This window comes from Cimex lectularius, unplaced genomic scaffold (genome assembly GCF_000648675.2).
Source record: "Cimex lectularius strain Harlan isolate CLEC.00 unplaced genomic scaffold, Clec_2.1 scaffold1, whole genome shotgun sequence".
Taxonomy (NCBI): Eukaryota; Metazoa; Arthropoda; class Insecta; order Hemiptera; family Cimicidae; genus Cimex; species Cimex lectularius.
Genome location: NW_019392813.1, coordinates 4,253,069 through 4,277,772, shown reverse-complemented (window position 1 = coordinate 4,277,772; position 24,704 = coordinate 4,253,069). Strand labels below are relative to the sequence as shown.

The window sequence follows — 24,704 nt, the reverse complement described above, 5'->3', positions numbered from 1 at the left end:
ATAATTGGAATAATTACGCCTATCTGCAAGCAATACGGATTTATATATATATATATATACACACAGTTTACAGATCGGCAGTATATATTACAGAGCAAGAGAGACGTTCCTCATAGTTTAAAACCGTCTGTGGGAGTCTAGCACATAAATTATATAACTAAAATCTCTCTTCCTAGTATTTACAAGTAATTATAATTAGTATTTCCAAAAGGAATACATACTTTCTTCAAAAATTTCAGTAATGTAATAATAGAACATAATTATATAATAATAGCAGAAACATGATTGCAAACATATACATCTCTTATTTATGATTACCTATATGAACTCAATAATAAAATAAACTAAAGTAAAATTAAATTGAAATAAAAAAGTAAAAATAAATAATCATTATCTACCACAAGAGATAATAGTAAAAAAACAAAACAAATAATAAATGTTTAAGATATAATATTCAGTTCGAAGATGAGCTTTTCACCTATTCAGGGGAATCCGACAAAAGAAGCCGTCTCCACCCTCACCACGTGCCTCTGATTCTGGCTCTAAGAGAATAAGCCTCTTTGCAGAAATTTACCAACACAGTCCAATCCTTGCCATTATTATATTCTAGCAGAATCTCACTAGACACAGTTTCCCTACCAAAATAGTGTTTCCTGACAGCGGTCTGTGCAGGGCAAGTTGCCAAGAAATGGAACGAATCCTCCCGCTCTGTACCACTACAAAGTTCACAGTTAATATCCTGCTGCTTGAAGTGTTTGTAGTTTAAGTTAAACAGATCCCCGCGACACGTCGAATTATCGACCGCATGCTATCTAAGGGTAGCGAGAGATCCATTAGATAATTTGGGGATTTGCTCTCTATTTAGTGGGAAACTGTCTGAATTTACCATACCTGTGTAATATTGTCTGTTTATATTGTCACAAATGGACCGTCTAACTAGTCTCAAACCATCCCTCCACAGTTCAACGTGTCGATATTGTTCCGGTCTAAGGACACGTCCAAATTAAATTGCATGATATGCCTTTTTATTTCCTTAAACCAATACATATCTTTATCTACAATCTGCTTGGCTAGGAACTTCGGGAGTCTATTATCCGGTAGGGATAAAATTCTTATTACGTAGTCGAAGTGAAGTTTCACAGTGTAGAGAAAAATTGGCAGGAGACCCGTCTCAACATAGAGGAAGGCTGTGGGGGCGTACTGAGGCAGCCTGAACAGCCTCCTAATGAAGAACCGTAGAAACCCCTCTACGTGTCCAAACATCTCTCTTCCCCAAACCTGAGCGCCGTAGCATAAAATAGACCTGCAGACTGTGTTAAATATTTTTAGCTTAGTCGGGTACGCAATATCTCCGTTGTCTATAAGAGGTCTCCAGATAGAATTTAGTCCCATCCTTGCTTTATCCACCGCATCCGTAACATGTTTGTTCATGGACAGTGCCGGCGTGAGTCGGATTCCCAAATATCTATACTCATGCACCACCTCTATCTCCTCAGTTTCTAAATACCACCTCTCACTTTTCGCAGGTCTACCCCCATTTTTGAAGACCATAATTTTAGGTTTATTCTTAAATTCCATCTGAGGCAGTACTGTTGTAAAGACCTGATCATTCCCTGTAAAACTATGTCATCTGCATAAGCTAACAACTTGATTTTGCCACTTTGCCACTCTCTATACATAATTATCTCCATCTCTCTCTCACACTCTCTCTCTCTCTCTCTCACTCACTCACTCACTCACACTCAATCTCTTTTTCTATTTATATCTATCTTTCTCACACTCTCTCTCTCTCTCTCTCTCTCTCTCTTTCTCTCTCTCACTTACTCACTCACACTCAATATCTTTTTCTATTTATATCTGTATATCTTCCTATCTAATCTATATAATCTAAAATGATCATTTATTCCATTATTATTGTGAGAAAGAAAATTTGCAACTTAAAGCGCTCATCTACATAAACTAAGGGTTTTTTCATAATTGCCGAATTTTATACCGGATCATTGAAGCAGGTTCGATTTTTTAAACAAATTGAACTTTTGGGAAAAAGACTATCGCTTTTAAAAGGAAACTATGCGTGTCGTATTATCTAAAAAACTCAGAAATGAAAAATTACTAGGAGGGTGGTTTAGCTTTAATGACCCGTTATAAATGCACATAAAGCACCCACGAGAATAAAACGTCTGCAAGTAACAGGGAATAATGTTGGGCTTGCAAGTTATAATTATTATTACAAATTGCATGTGATGTTATTTATGTAAATTAGAGTCCAAAATGATTATTGCTGTCAGGAAGGCCAGTAGAGAGGGGACATCATAAAGGTGAGCAGCTCGGTGCGAGCATAACTCGTCTATTACACTGTCAAAATTCCTATGCAGTGACAACAAGGCCCAGCATTGTCAACAAGCACCTAAAATGCAACGCTGTGTTTGTGGTCTAGGCTATTTACTTTACAATCCATTCGACGAGGCTCAGGGCCGCATGTCGCATTGTAAAATACGTCCAAGTTGGCCCAACACGGAATTCCATTTGACAGCAATTCCGAGGCAAGAATTGTTCAATTGTTTGCAGAGCCGACCCGATTGTCCGGTTGCGGGATGAATTGCAAAGTAGGCGGTTGCAGACCGTAAACCCGTCATACACTGTACGAGATATACAACAGCACCTTATGAAAGTGATATCATTAACGGCACGATGCATGATGATGAGGAAGTTGGAAACAGTTGAACTATATTATAAGTGAATCTGTTTTAATCAAATAAGTAACTTAGTCAATTTTCTGCACGTCATCCTAAACAGAAAGTAAATGATCCATTTATTTAAATAACATCTTGTTTGTAAGTTCCTAACACTATTTCAAACACTAGGCAATGGAAAATGGCATGGTAATCGTAGTTTGGTCGTTTCAGGACGCATTTCAGCTTTTGGTCATCCTCGAGAATGGTCTGTGTGTTATGCCAAGCGTGTCGTTTTAGTAAGTTTGTAACAACACCTCAATCACTAGGCAATCCAAGATTGAATGGAAATCGGCAGTTTGGTAGTTTCATGACACATGTCAGCTATACTTCATATTGCGGGGTTTGTCCGTGTTATTCCAAGCGTGTCCTTTTTTTACATTTGTAACCACCTCAAATCCAAGGCAGATCACGGTGGCATAGCAATCTGTAGTTTCGTCGTTTCCGGACATGTTTCAGCTTTTCGCCATCTTGGGAGGTTGGTCTGTGTGATTCTTGCTACTTTTGTAAGCCTATAACACCCACAAACCTACCTCTACCGAAATACCCAGTTTGCCCAAACAAGGGATGATAGGCAGACCAGCAAGTTCGAAAATGATCAAACTAAAAGCTTATTGTGACATATTGTTGAGGTCATCGATGTAATAAACCTGAAGTTGGGTCATTTCCCCAATGGTTTTATCTGTCTCAGTTCAAGTCCTCCGTGGTCTGTGGTGATGTTAGTAGGACACGCTTGACAAAATAGCATCCAGACAAACCAGCGAAGATGGCAGTATGTAGAAACACGTTTGATAGGACAAAATAATGAGCGTAAGAAGACCCACCAAGTTTGATCATTTCATGTGTTCCCCCATATGCAGTGGTTGGTCTGTGTTCTTCCAACCGTTTCTTTTTTATAAGTTTGTAACACTACTTTAAACCCTACGCAGACCAGGATGATAGGATATGGTCAAACTAAGAGCTCTGAGATATTATGTTAAAGCCTTCAAGATGAAGAGCCTTAATCTGGCCACGTCCGTTCATCATGAAGTACAAACAGGACATGTTGAAAGATGACAGGAAGTAGAATTTTTTCTCACAGTCGAAAACATCAAGGATAGGTTGGCCAGGATGATCGGATAACCTGTCCATTCAGGAAACGTTTCAACTTTTGTCCATCTTCAGTGGTGGTCTGGATATTTAGTCCGTTTTTGAAAGTTTTTAATACTCCCACAAACTGATTCACCTATTCTCACCTGTCCCTTAAAGAAATCGTCCATAGCATGTGGTGATGTTACAGCAGTTCAAAAGGACAAGCTAAACATAATAATAATCAGACAAATTACCGATGATGACAAAAAGTAGACACGAGTTTTACTGATTCGAAAATCTTTAGTTTCAGGACACGATTCAGCTTTCCGCCAACGTCAGTGGTTAGTCCGTATGGTTGTGCCTTTCTTGTTAATTTGGAACTCCAACTCAACCTTAACCAAACCTATCCAATGGATCAAACGAAGGATGCAGACCATTATGAATAGAAATGATCATAATAAAATCAGGTCGATCGTCTCGATGTACCAATTCTTGCTGATTTAATCTGTCGCGTTATGGGATCTTCAACGACCAGTCGTGTGTGATGGTGCAATCTTTCTGAAAGGACAAGCATGACAAAATATCATTCAGGCAAAATACTGAAATTATAAAAAGCCGAAACGCATTTGAAAAAACTTCGACTGTATAGACGCCAGGAAAGCCTATTTGATGTTTATTTTGGTGGGACTTGTAGTTTGGTCGTTCCGATCATTCTGGTCTATTTCCTCTATTTTCGGCGAGTCTGACCGCCAAGTAGGGTAACTTTTGTCTACTTTGAAACATAAAATTTCATGACGTTTTTATAAATAAGATTTTATGTTTATTTTAATAACACATGAAACACGGCGAAATGTCCACGAGGATTTTCGCCATCATCATCACAGGGCAAATCATTGTTCAACTCGCCATAAAGTTTCCATTGTAAAGCGCGCTGTAACGAGGACTTCGCTCAGCAAGTTGGAAGATAATTTCTCCCAGCCATCAAAACTTCTTCATCACTTTTTCGTAATGCACTTGAGAAAGTAGTTGAGTTAAGACTAAAATAATATTATTCACAGTTAGCTTTAAAATTTGAGCATACACACAAACATAAATGTAAATTAAACTTTTTTTAATGAATGAAAAAAGAACTTTATTTACAAAAAGAAAATAAATTTTCCTAAGGAAGTATAACACAAAGTAAAACAAAAAAAGTTCTTAGTGCCCGGCTGAGATCTTATCCAGTTATTGGGATTTAATTCCAATGTAAGTTGCCGAACAATTTAAACAATTGATTTTGTAAATTACGTCATTTCAGGTTGTCAGTTGTCTGTGGTGATGTTTGTATCGTTTAGACAGGACACGCTTGAAAAAATGCATCCACAAACCACAAACTAACGAAGATGACAACAAGTAGAAACACGACTGGTAGGACAAAATAGTGAGCTTAGGAAGACCATCTGTAGTTTTAATTTTAGAAAAAAGTGCGTGAATTGTTTTATAGTTTCTGAAAGCTATTTTAAAGTTATCAGTTTTTTAAGAACAAAAAAGAAACGTTTTAAACATAAAAATCACTACCAGCATTAAAAACATTAAAACACTAACACAAAAATTACAGCAATTAAAATTCAATGCCGCCAACATAATACTTACAGACACCCTAAAAAATCTACAAATATCAAAGATTGCTTATAATTTTCACATTGATCAAATTAAAAACAACCACACCATAAAACTTAACAATTTAATCACCAAACAGACACCGGATAACACAAACAATTGTTTTTTCTAAATTAACATTCCTCCAGAAATCTAAAACTTCCTATCACTTGGTCCCAAACATTCCATTTCTTACAACAAAACAGATTTCCCAACAGCTATATGAATTACTGATGTAGACTATGCAATCCAAAAGTCAACTAAAACAGAAGAAGAAAAAGACATAGCACGATCAAAATGCATTAATACGATTACATATATCTTATAACACTTCACTACAAATCATCACAACATATCTGAAAGAGCCGGACACTCAGCCAAAAAATGGATCGAGTCTTCCCTTGTCCACGAGTTACACAGAGAGCATCGCTCAAGAGATCATCTTCTAGAGGAGTAATTAAGGTAGAGAAACTTTTTTTTAATTTTAGCTCGTTCAGCACAAAACAAAAAGCTTTCATGTGAAAAATCCGAAGGCCATTAAGCCAGAGACGGGTCACCTTGTCAAACACAAAATCGCGTATGACAAAAATTATAATTGCGTTCGGATCGAAGCCAATGTGTGAAACAATATTTTTTAAGCCGTCAATCAACTCGTAAAATTTAGAGATTCAAAAACAATTTTGATGGGAGAAAAGCAAATCAAATTACCTTTTTTTAGTGAGGCAAAATAATCAACCTCGACAAGTGTACCAATTTTCTATAAATTCAACCCTGTTTTTGAATCGGCACATAATCTAAGAGAAAAAAGTCACCATTAGTCAGGAAAATGCCAAATTTCATCGTTTGCCTCGCCAAATAAAACGATGTAATTTTCTTTCCTTGTCCTCTGTTGTGCCCGATTTCCAAGATTGCACCCGTTACCGTGCTTCCCGATGATATCTTACGCCCCCGACCTTATGCCGATCTTGTTAAAAGATTTGCCGGAAAAAAAAGCCCAGGGTCTGGACACAGTTCGATATATCGCCGAATCGTTAACGACAGATTGTCAGGTCGAATTGTTTCTTTCTTGGATCCTTTCGGATAAAAAACAAACGGATGTTGATTGATCAGATTACGAATCACCTTCTCCGACGACTAATTCAGAAATCGCATATCGGTTGGTTTTGTCGACTATATCTTGAACCTTCCTTGTCTGTCCTTTGGAGTAATTATTTCTGTTATTCAATCTTCATTTGTGCCTTAAATTATTTCTGTTTAAAATGGATGAATCACGAAAATTAGCAATGTGTACGCAGGGAAATTGTGTTGGTTGCAGGGGGTCGACGAATTAATTTAGTCAAGTGCCGGTTGAGGCTGCGCGTGCAGTTGCGGTTGTTAAGTCCGTGTAGACGGCCCACCCCTTTGATGTTGCCAAATAATTTTTCTTCTCCCCCACCAGTAAACCCCCGGGAGCGCAACCCTTTCATTAACAGCACAGTACACTTAAGGAGGGTAGGTCCCCGGTTTTCGGGATTTGCATAAAATCGATCCCGCTGGTCCTCGTATTCCTCACTCTGCCCTCGGGCTTTATTAAAAGCCAATTCACTAACTCCAAGAAACTCAGGGATTCAATTAGGTCGGGAAGAAGAACCAAGTTCACAAAAAGGGGGAAAATCGGACTTTTTGACAGGCACGTTTTTCATAGAGGACCTCATTTATAAACAAAGACAAATCAGAAAATCCTACAGCTTGAAAGAAGTCCTATTATTTTCTATTCTATTCACTCTAACATTCCCGTTCCCCTGTCAAGTACTCGAGTATTGTAGCTGGATTTTATTTTATTAGGCGGCTGTAAAAGTCCTATGAATATCGATGGCTCTTTTTCATGCCAGGGGTGGATACCAAGAGTTAAATTTTTTCAACCAATTGAATGCACAGACTCAGTTCTTGCTCTTCAACAGAGGTAACCGAGTGGTTAGCGTGCCAAACTCTCGGCTCTTAGACCCCTCATAGATTCCCACCGTCACCCCTGGAATTTCTGACCCGTCCCCATCCAAAATATAGCTCATACACATATGTACTCTGCTAATGTGGGAGATATGAAAGGAATAAAGAATGAATAGTACTACATATTGTTCTGTGACGCCATCGTTAGTGTATGTTAAGCGCCTTGTATCCCAAATATGATGTGAGGCATACCAGCTAAATTTCAAGAAAAGACCTCAATTGAGAAGGAAGTGCAGTAGTTCCTTCCCCCAAAAATAAGAGAGATTTTAAGGGGTTAAAAAATAATAAGCGTGAAAATCACATATCATACACGTACGTATTCTGATTCATATAAGGCCATCATTTTTCAAAGGATTCCTCGAAAGTATGTATCAGAGTATCATTTTCCTGGGACAGAAGATTCTTTCCTGTCTGCAGTAGTCATGTTGAACCGGCACAGGCTCACTTACTGGGTTTGTCTTTTTTGTGTTATTGAAAAGCGTTACTGCGTCGTGCCATCATCAGGGAGGTACCCGCTCACAGGAGAGTTCCTACTGAAGATGGCGCAATGCCGAAACGCGTTTGAACAACTCAAAAACCCGCGCGTGGAAGTGCCCCTGTGTCTGATCAATGTGAGTTCACTGAATCGCAGACCAAAATGCATCAAGTCTGTTTGCAGTAGAGTTCAATTTAACTTTCACCTTTTTTCATGTTTATGATTGCCAGATGCGGTACCAGACTAAAGCTCTTTGTCACGTTTTTCATGGCGCGTCGATGGCGAATAACATCTTTCAAGACTGCATGTCTCTGTAACTTGAACTTCGAACTTGTTAAGTTAAAGAACCTCATCAACATCCATTGAGCGTCACCCTGAGTTCTTCTTTCCAAGGAGACACCCATATCTAACGTAATGTTCTTCACACCGATTACATGCAGTCCTCTGGTCTTTATTAAAAGGAACACCTCAGACTTTACAAATTTGAAAACCATAAAAATTAAATGTTTTTAGTATTTTAGCAGTATTTTTGACTAGTGCTTCTCAGTATGGTTTCCTTCGAATTTTCAGACGTATTCAATCAAATTGGACAAGGTCAAAAATGGTTCGTGTAATACACGGTTTTTAAAATGGGGTTCAGATGGGAGGAAAAGATTATTTGGACTCAGAAGTGCAGGCTCATGTGCCTCGAGAATCGTAGTTTGACTCTTGGTATATGCTTTTTATAGAAGTTGACAAATGAAATTTAGTATTGTCCGGCATTATTAAGTAAAAAAAATTTCCTAGTTTCTAGTAGAAGGAATAGAAATGTTAATATGTTTTATTCTGAATTTCATCGAACTCGTTAAGGACAGTGCGTTTTTATTTATGGGATTTTGATGATAATTTTGTCAGAATATAATTTCTGAGCTGTAAATTTGATACCTTTAAGAAAAAATTGAATAAAGTGGTCATTTGTGGCAAAATATAATTTGCGCGGTTTCTAATAAATTTCTATTTTTTATTGTATTGCGTTATGTACCAGATTTACTTTTAACTTGGACTTGGCTTATGTTATTGCTACTTCTAAATTTTATAGATATTTCTAACTACTCATTTATAAATCTTTTTTTTTTTTTTTTTTTTTGATAGAGGCCATTTCAGCCCCGAAGCACTAGCAAAATACCGCTATACACTCGATGTACAATCATACCAATAAATACAATCATACCTTGACCTACATTGATCGCACTCATGCTGTTTGGTAGATGGAGTACTCGATATTCCTCCATCTACCTGTTCATTACCATAAACTACTCTAATTTGGGGTCGATGATGTACTTTAAAAGTTTTCCGCCGTACACCCAAGTCACGCACGCAACATGAGGGGCGATGGAGATCGTACGTCACCAATAAATACATTCACACCAACATACATTGATCACATTCATTCTGTTTGGTAGATGGAGTACTCGATATTCCGCCATCTATCTGTCCTCTATAATTAACTAATCTAAATTGGGGGTCGATGGTGTATTTTATCAAATTTGCGCCATCGGTCCAGGTCAAACACACAACCTGAGAGGCGATGGAGAAGCTACTTCGCTTCGCCATCAGCCCCTCCCCATTCACACCAATAAATACATTCACTCATTCAAGACACAGAAACGCAAAACACATCACTTAACTTCTATATACAATAAAAAATTCCCATTTCCCTTCAAATGTGAAATAAGGGACCCTGAAACTTGCTGCTGTGTCCGAGAACTCTCATCAAATCTGGCAGCATGCCTACTCGTGCCCTGGAGGGAGCCAAGGACACATCGAGCAACCTTTCTCTGCATAACGGACACCATCGGGAACCTTGCGCAGTAGCAATATCGTAATCAATGAAGTTCTACTAAGATGGGATTATTGCTAGTTGAAACTATCATATATAAATGTTATTAAGTTAACTATTATGTAAGACTCGTGCTATTTGGGAAATTTCCCGTAATATATTTAATAATAAAGAACACCTTGCCCTAAAGGATAACTAGGGTAAGTAAGTCCCCAAGCTGGTTTGGATTTGGCAATTTATTATTCAATATTGTCTTAATATGAGGTGAATTTGGTTATTCAAATTCGAAGAAAAAGTGATCAATTTGTGTTTAACAAATATTTATAAACAAGCTTAGATAAACATTAAAATATAATTTATTTATTTACCGTATTTCGGAATTGTGATTTTGATAAATGGTTATTTTCTTTCTTTTTTTGTTCATTTCAAAACCATAATTTTTGTTACTGTAAAAAAGGATAACTGCCTGGAAGAATGAATCGTGAAATCCACCAGTGCTCATGAGATCTTGAAATGGTCTTACGCTGAGCTCATATTTAATATTTGTTATCGGTACGTTTTGGGCCGGGGGCGGCTACAATCAATTGATGTGGGTCCGGGATGAGACGATTAAGCTGCCTGGGGGCCATGGCCCACCCCCGTCCCTTAGGATCCACTTATCTCCGAATCCTCTTTGTCTAATCTCGAAGAGTCGACCTCTATCTCTTGATTTATGCCTCCTCTTAGTCAACCCCCGGCGCGCGCCTAATCCGGACATGACTGTGGAAACGGGGAACAGCTTCGAATTTTTGCGGGTCAACACGGCGGAATTACCTGGGAAATTTTTCTCTCCTGAGATTTGAAGTCTTTTTTTGACAAGCTGACACACTTAGGAGAAAAATCCGCAGTCTTATGAATAATTAATCATTAATAATTAATAAAGAGAAAGATAAAAATAGGAGAGTTTACACGAAAAAACGTCGTCTAAAAACCAGGTGAAGTCCTACGTAACGCGTTCGACGGGGTGTAGTGAAACCCATTAAAGTATACAGGTAGTAGTGTAATATGTCTAGGTGTGAAGTTAATATATTGGCTCTTAGTTTTATTTATTCTAAAAATCCACCTTTTGCATCAAATATCGAGTCACTGTATATGGTTTTTTATTCTGTGACTGGATTTTACTGCGGAGTAAGGATTTCTGTATCGTCCGGCAAACGTGGAGAGAATTCTTTCTGGATGGATAGGAAGATACATATGTTATAAAAGGAGAGGTCCAAGAATGCACCCTTGTGGCTTGGATATAATAGAGTATACCGCTGTGCACTGTCTAACTCCAAAGTTACGGTCAGACGGTATGATTTTTAGGATTAAGACTAGGTACTGTGTACGATGCCCTTCAATTTTTATGGATACCGGGTGCCAAACCTTGTCAAAGGGTTGAAAAATGTCAATGAACCTGAACAACAATACTTCTGCTCAAGAAAAGATGAATTTACGAGCAATATTGTACTGCTATTTTTTCTCAATCTTGTAGTATGTTATTACCATTATATTACCACATTACATTATATTACCGAATTTTCCTTGTTAATACAATCGTGGTTTTCTTTACCCCGCTTCAGTCTGATGTTAAGGGTTATTAACGGCACGGTCAACACGCAAGGAAATCAAGTTAATATACCTTATTCTAAATATTTATCTTTAATTAAATTTTATTGGCGTACTATCTCGACATTAATTAGTGTTTATTAGGTTTCGTGGTCCGCTTGACCAAATAAATTGTTTTCAATTAATTAAGGTTTTGGTGGAAATAAAACGTAAGTGTCACAAGCGGGATTCGAACCCACGACCTTCGGCTAAATACGTCGCTGCTCTACCACTTGAGCTATCTAAAAGGTTGGAAAATTCAAAAGGTAAGGTTGAGATGGGAAGTTAGTGTCCGAGGGGATCGAAATCACGATAGCTCAAGTGGTAGAGCAGCGGCGTATCTAGCCGACGGTCGTGGGTTCGAATCCCGCTTGTGACACTGACTTTTTATCTCTAAAACCTTAATTAATTGAAATTATTTAGTGTGTTAATTGGGTTATTATGACATTTGATGCTTTATTTACTATTGTAGAAACCTTCAGCAAAATTAAGCAAGCCTTACAGTTTGTGTGCCGTGGAGGGTCGCTCCCTGGAAAGCTCTCGCCTTCTTCAGGTCGAATAGATCTGTCAAATAACCCAGACCTGAAACAAAACATTAATCCGTTATATGACACAAAACAAAAAATACAATAAAACAAATAAAATTCCTGCAAATCTGTATTTAAGGTATTGGTTGAGCTCACGATATCTCAAATGGTAGAGCAGTGGCGTATTTAGCCGAAGGTCGAGGGTTCGAATTCCGCTTGTGACAGTAACTTTTTTTATCACAACCAATACCTTAAATACAGATTAATTTATTAAAATATATTATTTGATCAAGCGGACCACTAAAACTAGTGATTTCTTGTAAATATTTCTCAACCAATTTTACAATGGTTAAATTATCGTTCTATGTCAGTGGAATTTTAACTTGTCAAAGGGTTTAAATATAGGTCGTGTTTATGTAATCTAGGAATGTATTATTTGGCAGTTATAGTGACCGACTCCCAGTTCTGAATAGGAAGACGTAATTAATCAAAAGTCATAAATCACTCCATTACTCACAAGCCAACTGGCTTTTATTCAGCGAAAAATATACATAAATTAAATTACTGCACTGGTCTATAATTTAAAAAAAAATCTATAAATATAAAACAACACATTTTGATAAAATCAAGTTATTAATATTAATTAGTGTTAATGGATTATAAATATAATATGGAAAACTGGATAAATAGGTTCACACGTATCAAAACGATACTAAGAGCATGAGGTGGGTCGAAAAAATTGCTACATCGAATTATGAGTTTGAAAAAAGGGTTAATCATATTACACGCAATGCTATCGGAAAACTGCGAAAATATGGAATTTTTTAATATTTATTCGATAATAATACCACATAATATTATTATACTACCACATCACTATTGAACTACAAGTAGCTTGACTATTGGATTATTTATTGGGGTGGCTGGATTTTTTGAAGGTGCAGGGTCTTTAACGACTTCTTGAGATTTCGAGGACAGATGGAATTTGGAGGTTTGTGTGGATAGTAAGGTTGTACTCGAAGTAGGGAACTTGGTCAAAGGTTTAAATGGTTTTGGACACGAGAGACTGAATTCTTTTGAGGTCCAGGGTCAATAACGACTTCTTCGGTTTCGAGGGCAGATGAGGTTAACAACCTTTGTTCTTCTCCCAAATTTAGTCAAGGGCTAGTACTTGGCGGGAAGGTTCTAGGACGATGTCCGCTTTAGTCAACAGACGGGATTGTGTCGAGCATGGATTGAGCTAATGGGTTGAGGTGAGTGGAGAGTTTAGCGAACCTAGAAAATTTGGTGGGGGTAATTTTTTTATCAAGGGTATATTGACATCCCTCGATGTCGTGGTATTACGACATAGTAGGGAGTGTTGAATTTGATTCTGAGTGCTTTAGGGTGGAAGCATTGAACTATTTGGAAAATGGTAGGTTTAGAGGAGTACCATGGTTTCAGTCCAGGTCTAAATCGATTTCAGTAGTGTTTTGTAGAGAGTCAGTTTGTTTTTGATGAACACGTTAGATTTGCTTCCGAGTAGTTTATAGATTAAAACGTCTGCTCAATTCCGGCATTTTTATTTGTGTGTATCGGTTCCAAATTAAACGTGAGGTAATAATGAACCCAAGGAAATGCACACAGTCAATCTTTGGGATGGAAATGTTTTTGAGGAATATTGTGCGAGGGGTTTTGCCTCGGACGGTAATTTAACATCGGTGCGCATTCTTTCATTATTCTTTATTCTTCAAAGTTTTCTCGCTTCGTTCTTCGAGTTATTTTTTTTCAAAAATTAATATTAGCTAATCATAAAAGCAACGTCATGATCCTTAACCTATTCTGAGACGATTCTTGTCCTAAATTTACTTGCTAATGCTAATCGTTTTCGAAATAAACGGATAGGGCAATCTTGTTACAAAAAGCAACCCCCTCACAGTCTTCCGTCGGGCATAACTCAGAAATGATCGGTCCTATCAAAATTTTCTTTTTAGTAGAATTGGTACAAAATAAGCTCTAGAATTGAATTATGCAATCAAAATATGGGATATTTACTTAAAATAACAAAGTTAGTGTCATTTCTTAGCTAGATGTCAACGCTATGCCAAATCGGTACCACCATTCGTAGCCAAAATTAACTGGGGGTTTGTACAAGTCCATTTTTTTTTTTTTGCTAAAGTTAATAAAGTTTTCGAAATAAATGGGGTAGGCCATTTTGTTGATACAAAAAGCATACCCCCTTCCCTAGTCTTCCGTTGGGCATAACTCAAAAATCGTCGATCCTACCAACAACAACAAAAAATCAGTAAAAGTGGTAAAAAAAAATAAGGTCTAGAATCGAATTGTCAATAAAAATATGGAATTCTAATTTAAAATAACAAATTTAGTGTCATTTCCTAGCTAGATGTCAAAGTTATGTTTAGTTTGTTACCACCACGCGATTCCTAGCCAAAATTAACTGGGGGTTTCTACAAAACTATTTTTTGCTAAAGTGAATCGTTTTTTAAATAAATGGGATCTTGTTGCTACAAAAAGCATGCATAAAAAAACATTTAAAAAATCATTAAAAGTGGTAAAAAAATAAGCTCTAGAATCGAATTGTGAAATAAAAATATGTAATTCTCATTTACAATAACAAAATAATTGTCATTTCCTTGGTAGATGAAAAAGTTATATTAAAACCATTTTTGCTAAAGAGATATGTTTCTTAATTAAATGGGATGGGCCATCTTGCTGCTACAAAAATCATTAAAAAATCATTAAAAGTAGTAGAAAATAAGCTATAGAATCGAATTGTGAAATAAAAATATGTAATTCTCATTTAAAATAACAAAGCAATTGTAATTTCCTTGCTAGATGACAAAGTTATATTAGACCATTTTTTGCTAAAGAGAATCGTTTCCGAATTAAATGGGTGGACTGTAGAAGTTGATACACCCTTTATAATACTTAATTATTTAAAAACGTTCGTAAGTTGCAAGCTAGACTATCTTGGTATATGTACATCATTTCTTTTAATAGCCTTCGTCCTAGAATCATCAATAATCAAAGGGATGATTATACTGACATCATCTATGTTTGTTATTACTTAGAAAATAAGCAAGAAAAAAAAACAAATTTGTACTTGTTTTTAAAAAGATTATTAATTTAGCATAAATTACAATAGTTTTATTTAATTCATAGAATTTTGCTTTAAACGCCTCTGACTCGAGCACCCACCCATTCACCCGCAAAGCTCGGAAGTCGTGCTGAGTAATCGCCCCGTTATCTCGAAGGGGGCGGCTCCGCACGCAGGGGTAAAAAGCCGAAGTTTCCCCAGGCACGCCCCATCCGAGTCCTCAGCGACTGCACTAGCAATAATTATTGCTTCAGCAACCTTCAATTACACGCTCAGCGAGATAAGGATTTGTAGTTGCACACGACGAAGAAGTAAACCCGGGCATAGGTCGTACTCACAATGGGTCAGCCATGAGCCAAAGCCAACACAATTTGCATTTTTTTTTTTTTAACTTCATTTATTTTCATCTATAACTGTACATGTATTATATACAACCAGAGATTGGATTTCAATTTATGATTGTGCCATTAAGGGCGTTATAGAGAAAGCTACCCATTGGCAGCCGCTCTTGATTAATAAAATGATATTTATCATTTAAAAACAGTGTTTCACCGTGAGCCCGCCCCTCACTCTCAACAAACCTATAATCTTAAAAAATGCTGACTGAATAAAATGAAAAATTATTGGGAAAATCAATATAGAATAATTGATAAAACAAAGTAAGCAATTTTTTTAAACCCAAAAACCATGTTCCACGTCTAGGGTGTTGGAATGAATATGAGAATTAATAAATTATTTGATCGGACACTCAACTTGAAATTCAAAATTGCGTGTTGCGTTGGAACACGACACCTGAAATTCTAGTCCAATTTACTTATCGTAAGGGCATCTGGTAAATCGAAATTATACTTCATCGCAAAATAGTTGACTTTTCGCACTTTAACAGGTGGATCATTGAAAAATTATTTGCCGGAAGTTAATTAATATTCAGCTAAAGTAAAAAATAGTAAATACCACTGAAATCCGTAGATCTGTTAAACCTTATTTTCTCGAAAAGAGAAACAAAACTCCCATTGACCAGGATGAAATTTTTGAAATAGATAAATTGCAGTTTTCCTCGTGCAAATTGTAATCTTAGAAAATAATACGATTTTCGGAATGTACATCATTCCATTTATTTTTCTTCACCTGATAAATCAGTTATATTAGTCCGCAATAGCAAAACACTAATCAATGTTTTCATGTGAAATATTGCAATGTTTTGTTCAGTAGGAAAATCGTCACTTGCATTTACCTCGATTATAAAGTTTTGTGCGATTAAATAGGCTTTTTCCTTAAATTATGTGGCTCGGGCTCATAAGTTTCATTTAACATTAAAATTATGTTCAATTAATTAATCTTTAATTAAGGTTTTGGTTGAGATAAAAGTCAGTGTCGCGAGCGGGATTCGAACACACGACCTTCGGCTAAATTCGCCGCTGCTCTACCACTTGAGCTATCATGACCACTCGGACACTAACTTCCCATCTCAACCCCACCTTTCGAATTTTCCCTCCATTTTGCCATTTTTCAAATGTCGTGTAATCAGGATTCGATTCCCGGCGACAAATGAAATGGCCACAGAGAATTTTAATGAAGATATACTTAATTTAACTTAATAAATCCATAACATTTCGTGGTCCGATTGACCAAATAACAACTTTCAATTAATTAATCTTTATGTAAAGTATTGGTTATCGGATTTAATTATAATTAATCATTATCATTAACATAAGAAAAATTTACAGTATATTGGAATATTCAATGCGTGAACAAAAATAAATAATAAAGTGACATATTTATCAACTTTATTGAGCTAGTTTTTTCATTGTTGGATTTCACATATTTTTAATCATTGTTAATTTTTCAAAAGGTCAAAATTCGCAAGATTATGAATGAACGGAAGATATGGAAATGGTGTTGAGCATTCGTTCCACCGGAATTAGCCAAATATCAATGACGCCATAAATATTTATCGAGTCTGATCGTCATTTCTCTGTTTTCGCGGGCTAATTCCAAATCTAAATTCAGGAAGACGGGTGAAATCCTGTTTTCTCGCTTTCTGCCTCCGACCCCCTCTCGCCCGGGAGCCGTCCCGCTTTCCCTAATCCGCCCGGGCTTCCGCCTGATAACTTTTTGATTCCCTAATTCCCCTGAAAACGAAAGGGAACGACTGCGTGTAATGAGATATTAAACTCCCGGGAGAACGTTTTAATTTACTACGCCACAAGGAAAGGGAAGCCCGAGGGAGTAATGAACACGGAAATTTCACACTCCAAGCAATAAATACTCTCTAGACGTATTAACCGACTGCTAAAAACTTCTCTAAATGCGATTAAAAATATGCATTGCGCATATTTATACTGCTTTATGAGCAAAATGATTGTTTCGGCATAAGGAAACTTTGTAAACAACATGAATAACTCCTAATCTTCTTCTAAATCGACTATATGGTACTTAATAAAACGTAAAATAGAAGAGGTCATATCAACCCTCGAGGTGCCGATGTTAAAAAATGTGAGTGAGAGATGGAAAGATAGATAGAAACAGAGAAAATTGTGAAATTTTGAATTTTGAGAGATTTAAAAGGACTGAGACCTTGACGCCAACGTGACGTCAACCGCTCACTGAAACAAGTCCCTTCTGACGTCATTGTGGCAACATCCGCTCAGTTAAAAAATGCTGTCATTATGCAAATGAGGTGTCGTCTGTTTAATGAAACACTCACTCATTTCATCATTATTGACGACATCTGATCAGTGAAACAACTTTCTAATGATGCCATTGAGCCATCATCCGCTTAGTGAAACAACATTCTCATTACTCCAACGTGGTGTCATCCGTTTAATTAAACAACTCATTCAAGATGTCACGGTGGCGACATCTGCATAGTGAAACAACTCATTAATGTGTCATTGAGCGTCATCCGCTTAGTGAAAGAACTCTTCCATTAAGCCAATGTGGTTTCATCCGTTTAATTAAACAACTCATTCATGATGTCACGGTGGCGATATCTGCTTGGTGAAACAATTTACTAAATGATGCCATTGAGCCGTCATCCGCTTAGTGAAACCATTCACTCACGATGTAAATGTGGCGTCAACGGTCCATTGTACAATTCACTTATGTCACTACATGTCGTCACCCGCTTAGTGATGCAATTAACTCTCATGTCGCGATTGTGCGACATCTGCTTCGTGAAACAACTCTCTAATAAATCTAATATGTCGTCATTAGCTTAGTTAAACAACTCATTTATGTCGCCATTGAGGCGTCATCCACTTAGTGAGGCAACTCACTCATGACAGTTTGAAACAGCTCAATAATGATACAATTGAGCCGTCATCGGCTTTGTGAAAAAACTCGCTTATGATGCCAATATGGCGACATCCGCTTAGGGAACAACTTTCATTTCGTCGTTATTTACGACATCTGCTTAGTGAAACAACTCTCTAATGATGCCGTTAAGCCATCATCCGCTTAGGGAAAAATTCACTCACTACGTAAATGAGACGTCAACCGTTTAGTGAACAACTCACTAATGACGTCAATGTGGTGACATCCACTTATTGAAACATCTCACCTATTTCGCCATTATTGACGATATCTGCTTAATGAAACAACTCACTAATGATGCCATTGAATCGTAATCCGCTTACTGAAACAATTCACTCACGACGTAAATGAGGCGTCAACGGTTTATTAAAACAGCTCAGTTTTGTTCCTAATGTGTCGTCATGCGCTTAGTGAAACAGTTAACGCATGACGCGATTGAGGTGCCACCCATAGTGAAACAACTCACTAATGATGCCACTGAGTCGTCATCCGTTTAGTGAATCTACTCACTTATGACGCTAATATGTCGCCAACCTCAGTGAACATGTTAATCATACAATTGAGTTGGAAATTAATAGAAAAGTGACACAGTTATGAAGAGTAATGAATAAAACACACTTGGTATCATAAAAAATACTACCCTGTAGAAAATATTGGTACTAGTAATCATACTTATACAATTAATAATAAGTCCATGGCGGTAGGAAATTGGGTAGAACGTCAGTGGGTGGGGTCGATTCTCACCGTCGCCACAGTAATGGTAACGTACTTGAGTAGCTGATAGACTTCATGACTTCACCATACAAAAGCTTTGAAATTCTTGAATCTATTTTATTAATTTATTCGTAATTAATCTACATCTAAAGCCTCGTTGATAGGACTTCGAATTTTTCTTTTATCTTGTTGTGAACTACTTAGACGTTTATTGGCGATTTGTTGAACAATATCCAGAATGCTTTAGGTTATGTCTTTTTATTTCTTCTTACTGTGTGTCTGTACTTTATTTGCTTTTAACGAATATTCCATGGCTAACAACTGATCTAACAACTCCGGTCACTATTCCAGTAAACATGACTATTGATGACCAAGGACATGAGCTATCACAGAGACAACATATCTCATACAAACGTTTCAACACATCTCAGTAGAGCTGAATATGTTTATAGGGAACAGATACAGATTCTTCACATCTTGACTGAAAATAATTTATTAGAACACATCTCCAAACACCTAACTTTGTAATATCAAGTCAGTTTTTTATTTAAAAACAAATATTATAAAATAATATTATTAATGCCGTTTTTATTCGTTTTTTTAAATAGATTTCTCGTTTGAGGACAAATCGAATCAGTGGAACGAAGAGAGTAATAACTGATGAGATAGTTCTCTTAAGCCCGTTGAAGGGTTGAGTTACCGCCATCGAACCAAATAAAAGATTCAAATTTAACGCGTCGTAAATATTTCCGAGGCGTTTATTAAAAGGGTTTGCGGAAATAAAGAGGGCCTGCCGCTGAGTCGGTAAATCACGCTAAGACCCCCTCCGTTCACCGGCTCACGCGAAGATTTGGCCATCCGCACCTTGCAACTTACCGACCCCCTCTTTTGTCGGCAGAATGCCATCTCCATCCATCGCGGTTACGCCTATCCAGAAAACCGCGTATCCACACATATGCATGAGGTAACTAGTTATCTACTTACACGCTTCTTTTTTCTGTTACTTAAAGCTTTAGGCAATTTTTGAGGTTTCAGGGTGAGAAAAAATAAATACATTACAGCATTAACAAGGACATTTTGTATCAACAAGAATATAAAAGAAAATTACTGTTTTAATTTGAACATTGAAAATTTCAGGAACGTTTTAGTTTCACTAGCTCAACAGATTCGAACACAGCACCATTAGACGCCTGTACCACTCGCGCAACGCGGTCCCAGTAAAACTGATTATTGATGACTAACATCAGCTATTTTAGAGACACGTAACAAATCTCATACAACGCTGAAATGTATTTGAGTGCTGCTGAATATGTTTGTAGGAAAGATATACAGATTCCTCACATCTTGATTGAGGATAATTTACTGGTATCTCCATCTGCGATTATTTATTAAACACTATATAAACGACTCATTTTAAAAAGATTGATAACTGGGAATGAAAGTGCGTTTTACAGCAATGTTCTGGAAGAAAAACGCTGGAGAAAAAGCAAAGTCCCACTCTTAACAACTCAAGAAGACAGATTCCTTTCCAAGAAGTTATTAGACAGTTGGTGGGATTGGAAGAGCTGCGATTGATAACTGGGGTCGAAAGTGAGTTTTCTACAACAGTTTTCAGATCGGAAAACCCAGCGACCCACAGTTAGCAGCTCTAGAAGGCTGATTACTTTCCAAGAAGATAATGGACAATTGGTGGATTGGAAGAGCTGCGATTGATAACTGGGGTTGAAAGTGAGTTTTCTACGACAATTTCCAGATCGGATAACCCAGCGACCAACAGTTAACAGCTCCAGAAGGCTGATTACTTTCCAAAAAGTTAATGGACATTTGATGGGATGGTAAGAATTGCTTTATTATGTCCTTCTACCAGACACCAAACCGGTAATTCTAGATAAAAGCCAGCAATTGACCAAAAATGATCGTCATTGACTAACTACAAGAGGGTTTTTTCCCACAAGGATTACCCTCGTCCATAAATTTGTTCAATCACGGTTGAGATATGCTACCTTACACCTGTCAGGATTTCAGTTTATTTCACACGAGTACTGGAGAAAACACATCTAGTTTATCGCTCAAAAACTTGAGAAGTTCTGGGAGGAAGAAATAACAAAATTACATAAAATATGGCAACAGGTAATGGAACAATACGTCATATAGTTTTGGCTCAATTGTTTACAAGCGCTTGAAATTTTCATTGATTGGTCATTCATTGGTGGGGGGGCGGTGATGTCAACAGCTAAGTCAATTCAGCACCCAACGCATGCAGTTCCAAACCCATTCGTACTCACGTTCATTCTTAAATACATTCGCTCCTATTTACATTCATTCAATTAGGGTGATGGAGTACTCGACAATCCTCCATCACTCTTTACATACATGATACAACTTAATTCAGGGTCGATGAGGTACTCGATATTTCGCCATCGACCTTCTCACACCACACATTCCCTTTCAATACGACCTTTCCACACATTATAAAACTAACCTAGTTGAGAGTTCGCCATCGACCCTATCACACCAAATATTCACGCTAATAAATACATTCACTCTCAATACAACCTATACACATATTATAAAACTAGTTGAGAGTCCATGGGGTACTCGATATTCCGCCTTCAACTCTCTCACGCCACATATTCACTCTAATAAATACATTGACTCTGTACACAAAAGACACACATTATGTATATACGGCTATTATTAATATATACTTAGTTTCCTCCAAGAATCGGGAGAGAGTACCCAAATATTTACTCTCAAATCGCCTGGCATTCCGGCACACTCCCTCTGTGGAGCCAATGAAAAGCCAACCGAAAATTTCGTTGAATTGACCATTAAAAAACGATATTGACCAATTTTACAATATCTTAAAAAACCGTATTGCCTTTTAATAAAATATTCTTGGTACATAATTAATTGTGATCAAGAGACTCCTATTGTCGAGTGTTAAATCATAAATTTACCAAGTATAATTTGCTAATTTAGCTTGCCCGTGTCGCGGCCTCACATTCGTCGTATGCGCCCCAATCTTGAATAATGAAACTAAATTCTCCGGTAGCGAATTGCGGATGCATACCAATTACGTGTAATCAGCAAATTTAATTGTAGGCGTGTCCTCGAGGAAAAGCTTCCTCCTCGACGACGAAAAGCAAATCGGCCGGGGAAATCGAATACTTAATTTATGACCGTGGAAAGGGCGATTAAAGGGAATATTTGTCAAACAAAGCCCCGAGGCGAGCCCCAAAAAGTACCTAGAGTTCATAAATAATGAGGATTTTCAATTTACCATTCATCGATTCTGTTGTTCGCCTTCGACAATATTGGACCTGTACATAAAGCTTTATTGTGAACAAACAGGCTATTTTAACAGTCAGAACAATAAATAAATCATCGTATTTTATGTACTCTTGCAAAAATAGAGGACTTGCCTAAGTTCAAACCTAACTTATTGAAAGTTTAGATCTTGAAATTTGTAATTTAAATAAGTAGTTAAAATTAGATCGCAGATGGGGAGTGGTGGTGTTTCCATCACTCTCCACTTACAGGGTGTCCTTTTAGATGGCCCAGCTGAAATTCTCTTGAACCAATGACGCTATCGAAAAAAATTGTTTAATATTTCTTAGTCTAGGTTCAAAATGTTTACCTTTTTTGGAGAAAAGTTTTACAGTTATACATTCTCTATATATATCTAATCAGATGGAGGGTCAATGGAGTTCTTAGTATTCCAAAATTGGTCCTCTTTCACTACACATTCACGCTAATAAGTAAGTGGTGATTAGTGGCCGATAATCGATAATTATTCAGAAATCGTGAGATGCGGTCTAGTGTGATGTAGGTTTCAGAAAAACATTTTCTTTATGTGCCAACGTTTCGATCATATTGATATCATCTTCAGGGCTCAAAGTGTTTGTCTTCTGTGTAATTGTGCCATTTTTGCGTGTCGTGTTGAGAGGGCACTTAAAACAGCCCTGTTTACTCTGAAAATCCAAACTGAAGACCCGAATACCACTGATGTGTCCAATCACAGTTCTGATATCGGCAGGCATTAGTACACACTCAGTAAAGAAGCAAAAGGGGCGTTGGTGGCCGCAGTGGTTTAGGCGTTGACACGGCGTTCATCACAGTAAGGTAAAGGTCCCGGGTTCGAATCCAGCGGCCTTGCATCCCAGCCAGACATACTTACAAATGGGTTTTTTTTAACATCGGCACCCCGAGGGTTCTTATAACCTCGTAGTTGAAATACCCCGTAAAAAAAAGTCATACTTGAATTAAGTCAAATTATTTTGCACAGTAAACCATATAAGCTTTTTTTTCTTTTATCGCTTTCTCTTTGTCTAGAAGTATTTTCCTTTCCTGCCGAAGCTATGACACAAAAAAACGTGTGCAGATGGACCACTTGCAAGTCTCCGGGTTGAGCAGTGAGAAAGGAATTTGGCTTTTTTGTGTTTCTATCCTTATTTATTAAAAACCTTTATGTTCATATTTGTTCTTTTAAATATTTTTTTGTTCCTTTTTGTTCTCCCTTTTTTTTGTTTATTTCTGGTTTTTTGTTTTTGTTTTATCTTTTTTGTTCACTAGTTCTTTTTGATGTTGTTATTATAAATATTTCTGTTTTGTTTTTCTGCATTTTTGGTTTTATTTGTCCTTTTTTGATCTTTTATTAATATTTTTTGTTAATTTTTGTTCTTTTGTTCATTTTGTTATTTTTTTACCTTCTGTTCAATTTTCGGGTTTTTGTTTATTTGATATATATATTTCGATAAATAAATAAATAAAAATCTGTAGCACATTGATTTCAGGTAAATTCTGTTGGTCATTTTATAGTTTTCATGATTTTCAATATATATTTATGAAATTTGCTTGTATAGTTAATGTACTTCTTGGAATGATATTTGATAATGATAACGCGGGCTTTTGTACAAAAGTGTAACAGGGTGTCAGCCTCGCATGGCCTATTCTTAACCGAGTGAGGACGATCCCTCTTCTACGCCTGTACCACTCAACGCCTAGATATTCAAATATTGGTGAGAAAATGGAAATTTAGATAGTTGTAGGGTGGATGAAGAGTTGGTGTCCTGTGGACCGAAGTGACGATAGCTTAAATTTAGAACTCCGGGGTGTTAATCCGGATGTCATAAGTTCCAATCCCACTGGTAAAACTAATTTTTTTCTTAACCTTTAATTATGGTTTTGGTTGAGATAAAAAAGTCAGTGTCACGGGCGGGATTCGAACCCACGACCTTCGGCTAAATACGCCGTTGCTCTACCACTTGAGCCATCGTAACTTCGTTCCACTCGGACATCAACTTCCTATCTCAACCCCACCTTTTGAATTTTCCCTCCTTTTTTTGCTATTTTTCAAATGTCATGTAATCTATTTGATTCTCGGCAACAAATGAAATGGCCACGGAGAGCTTTAGTGAAGTATTCTTGATTTTACTTATTACATTTCTTACAAAACCTAATAAATGTAATATTCAGAATTCAAATGAGACAGAATAAACATGTTAAATTCCGTAAAAATTAAACATCGAAAAATCCTTTACCCTTGTTTTAGATGTGTTTACGTCTAAAAAATTTAATTTAAAACAGAGCATAAACAAATATTTATTGATAAAAACAATGAGACAAATTAAAGGCAAAATTTTATTTTATCGAGAAAATGAATGTGGCCAAAATATTTTTACGTATAACATACATGAATGAA

At 36.9% G+C, this 24,704-nt stretch overlaps 1 protein-coding gene and 1 non-coding gene across 2 annotated transcripts in view; one reads left to right on the top strand and one right to left on the bottom strand.

Annotated features, from left to right (window-relative positions):
* Positions 1 to 24,704, bottom strand: part of LOC112127381 — a 683,298-nt gene that overhangs the window by 498,302 nt on the left and 160,292 nt on the right. The window contains exon 2 of the mRNA XM_024228346.1: positions 11,850 to 11,929. Within this exon, the coding sequence (XP_024084114.1) occupies positions 11,850 to 11,929 (80 nt within the window). The remainder of the gene's footprint in view (positions 1 to 11,849; positions 11,930 to 24,704) is intronic.
* LOC112127389 lies at positions 9,742 to 9,878 on the top strand. Its single transcript, XR_002910550.1, has one exon. It is a non-coding gene; the product is annotated as a U4 spliceosomal RNA (small nuclear RNA).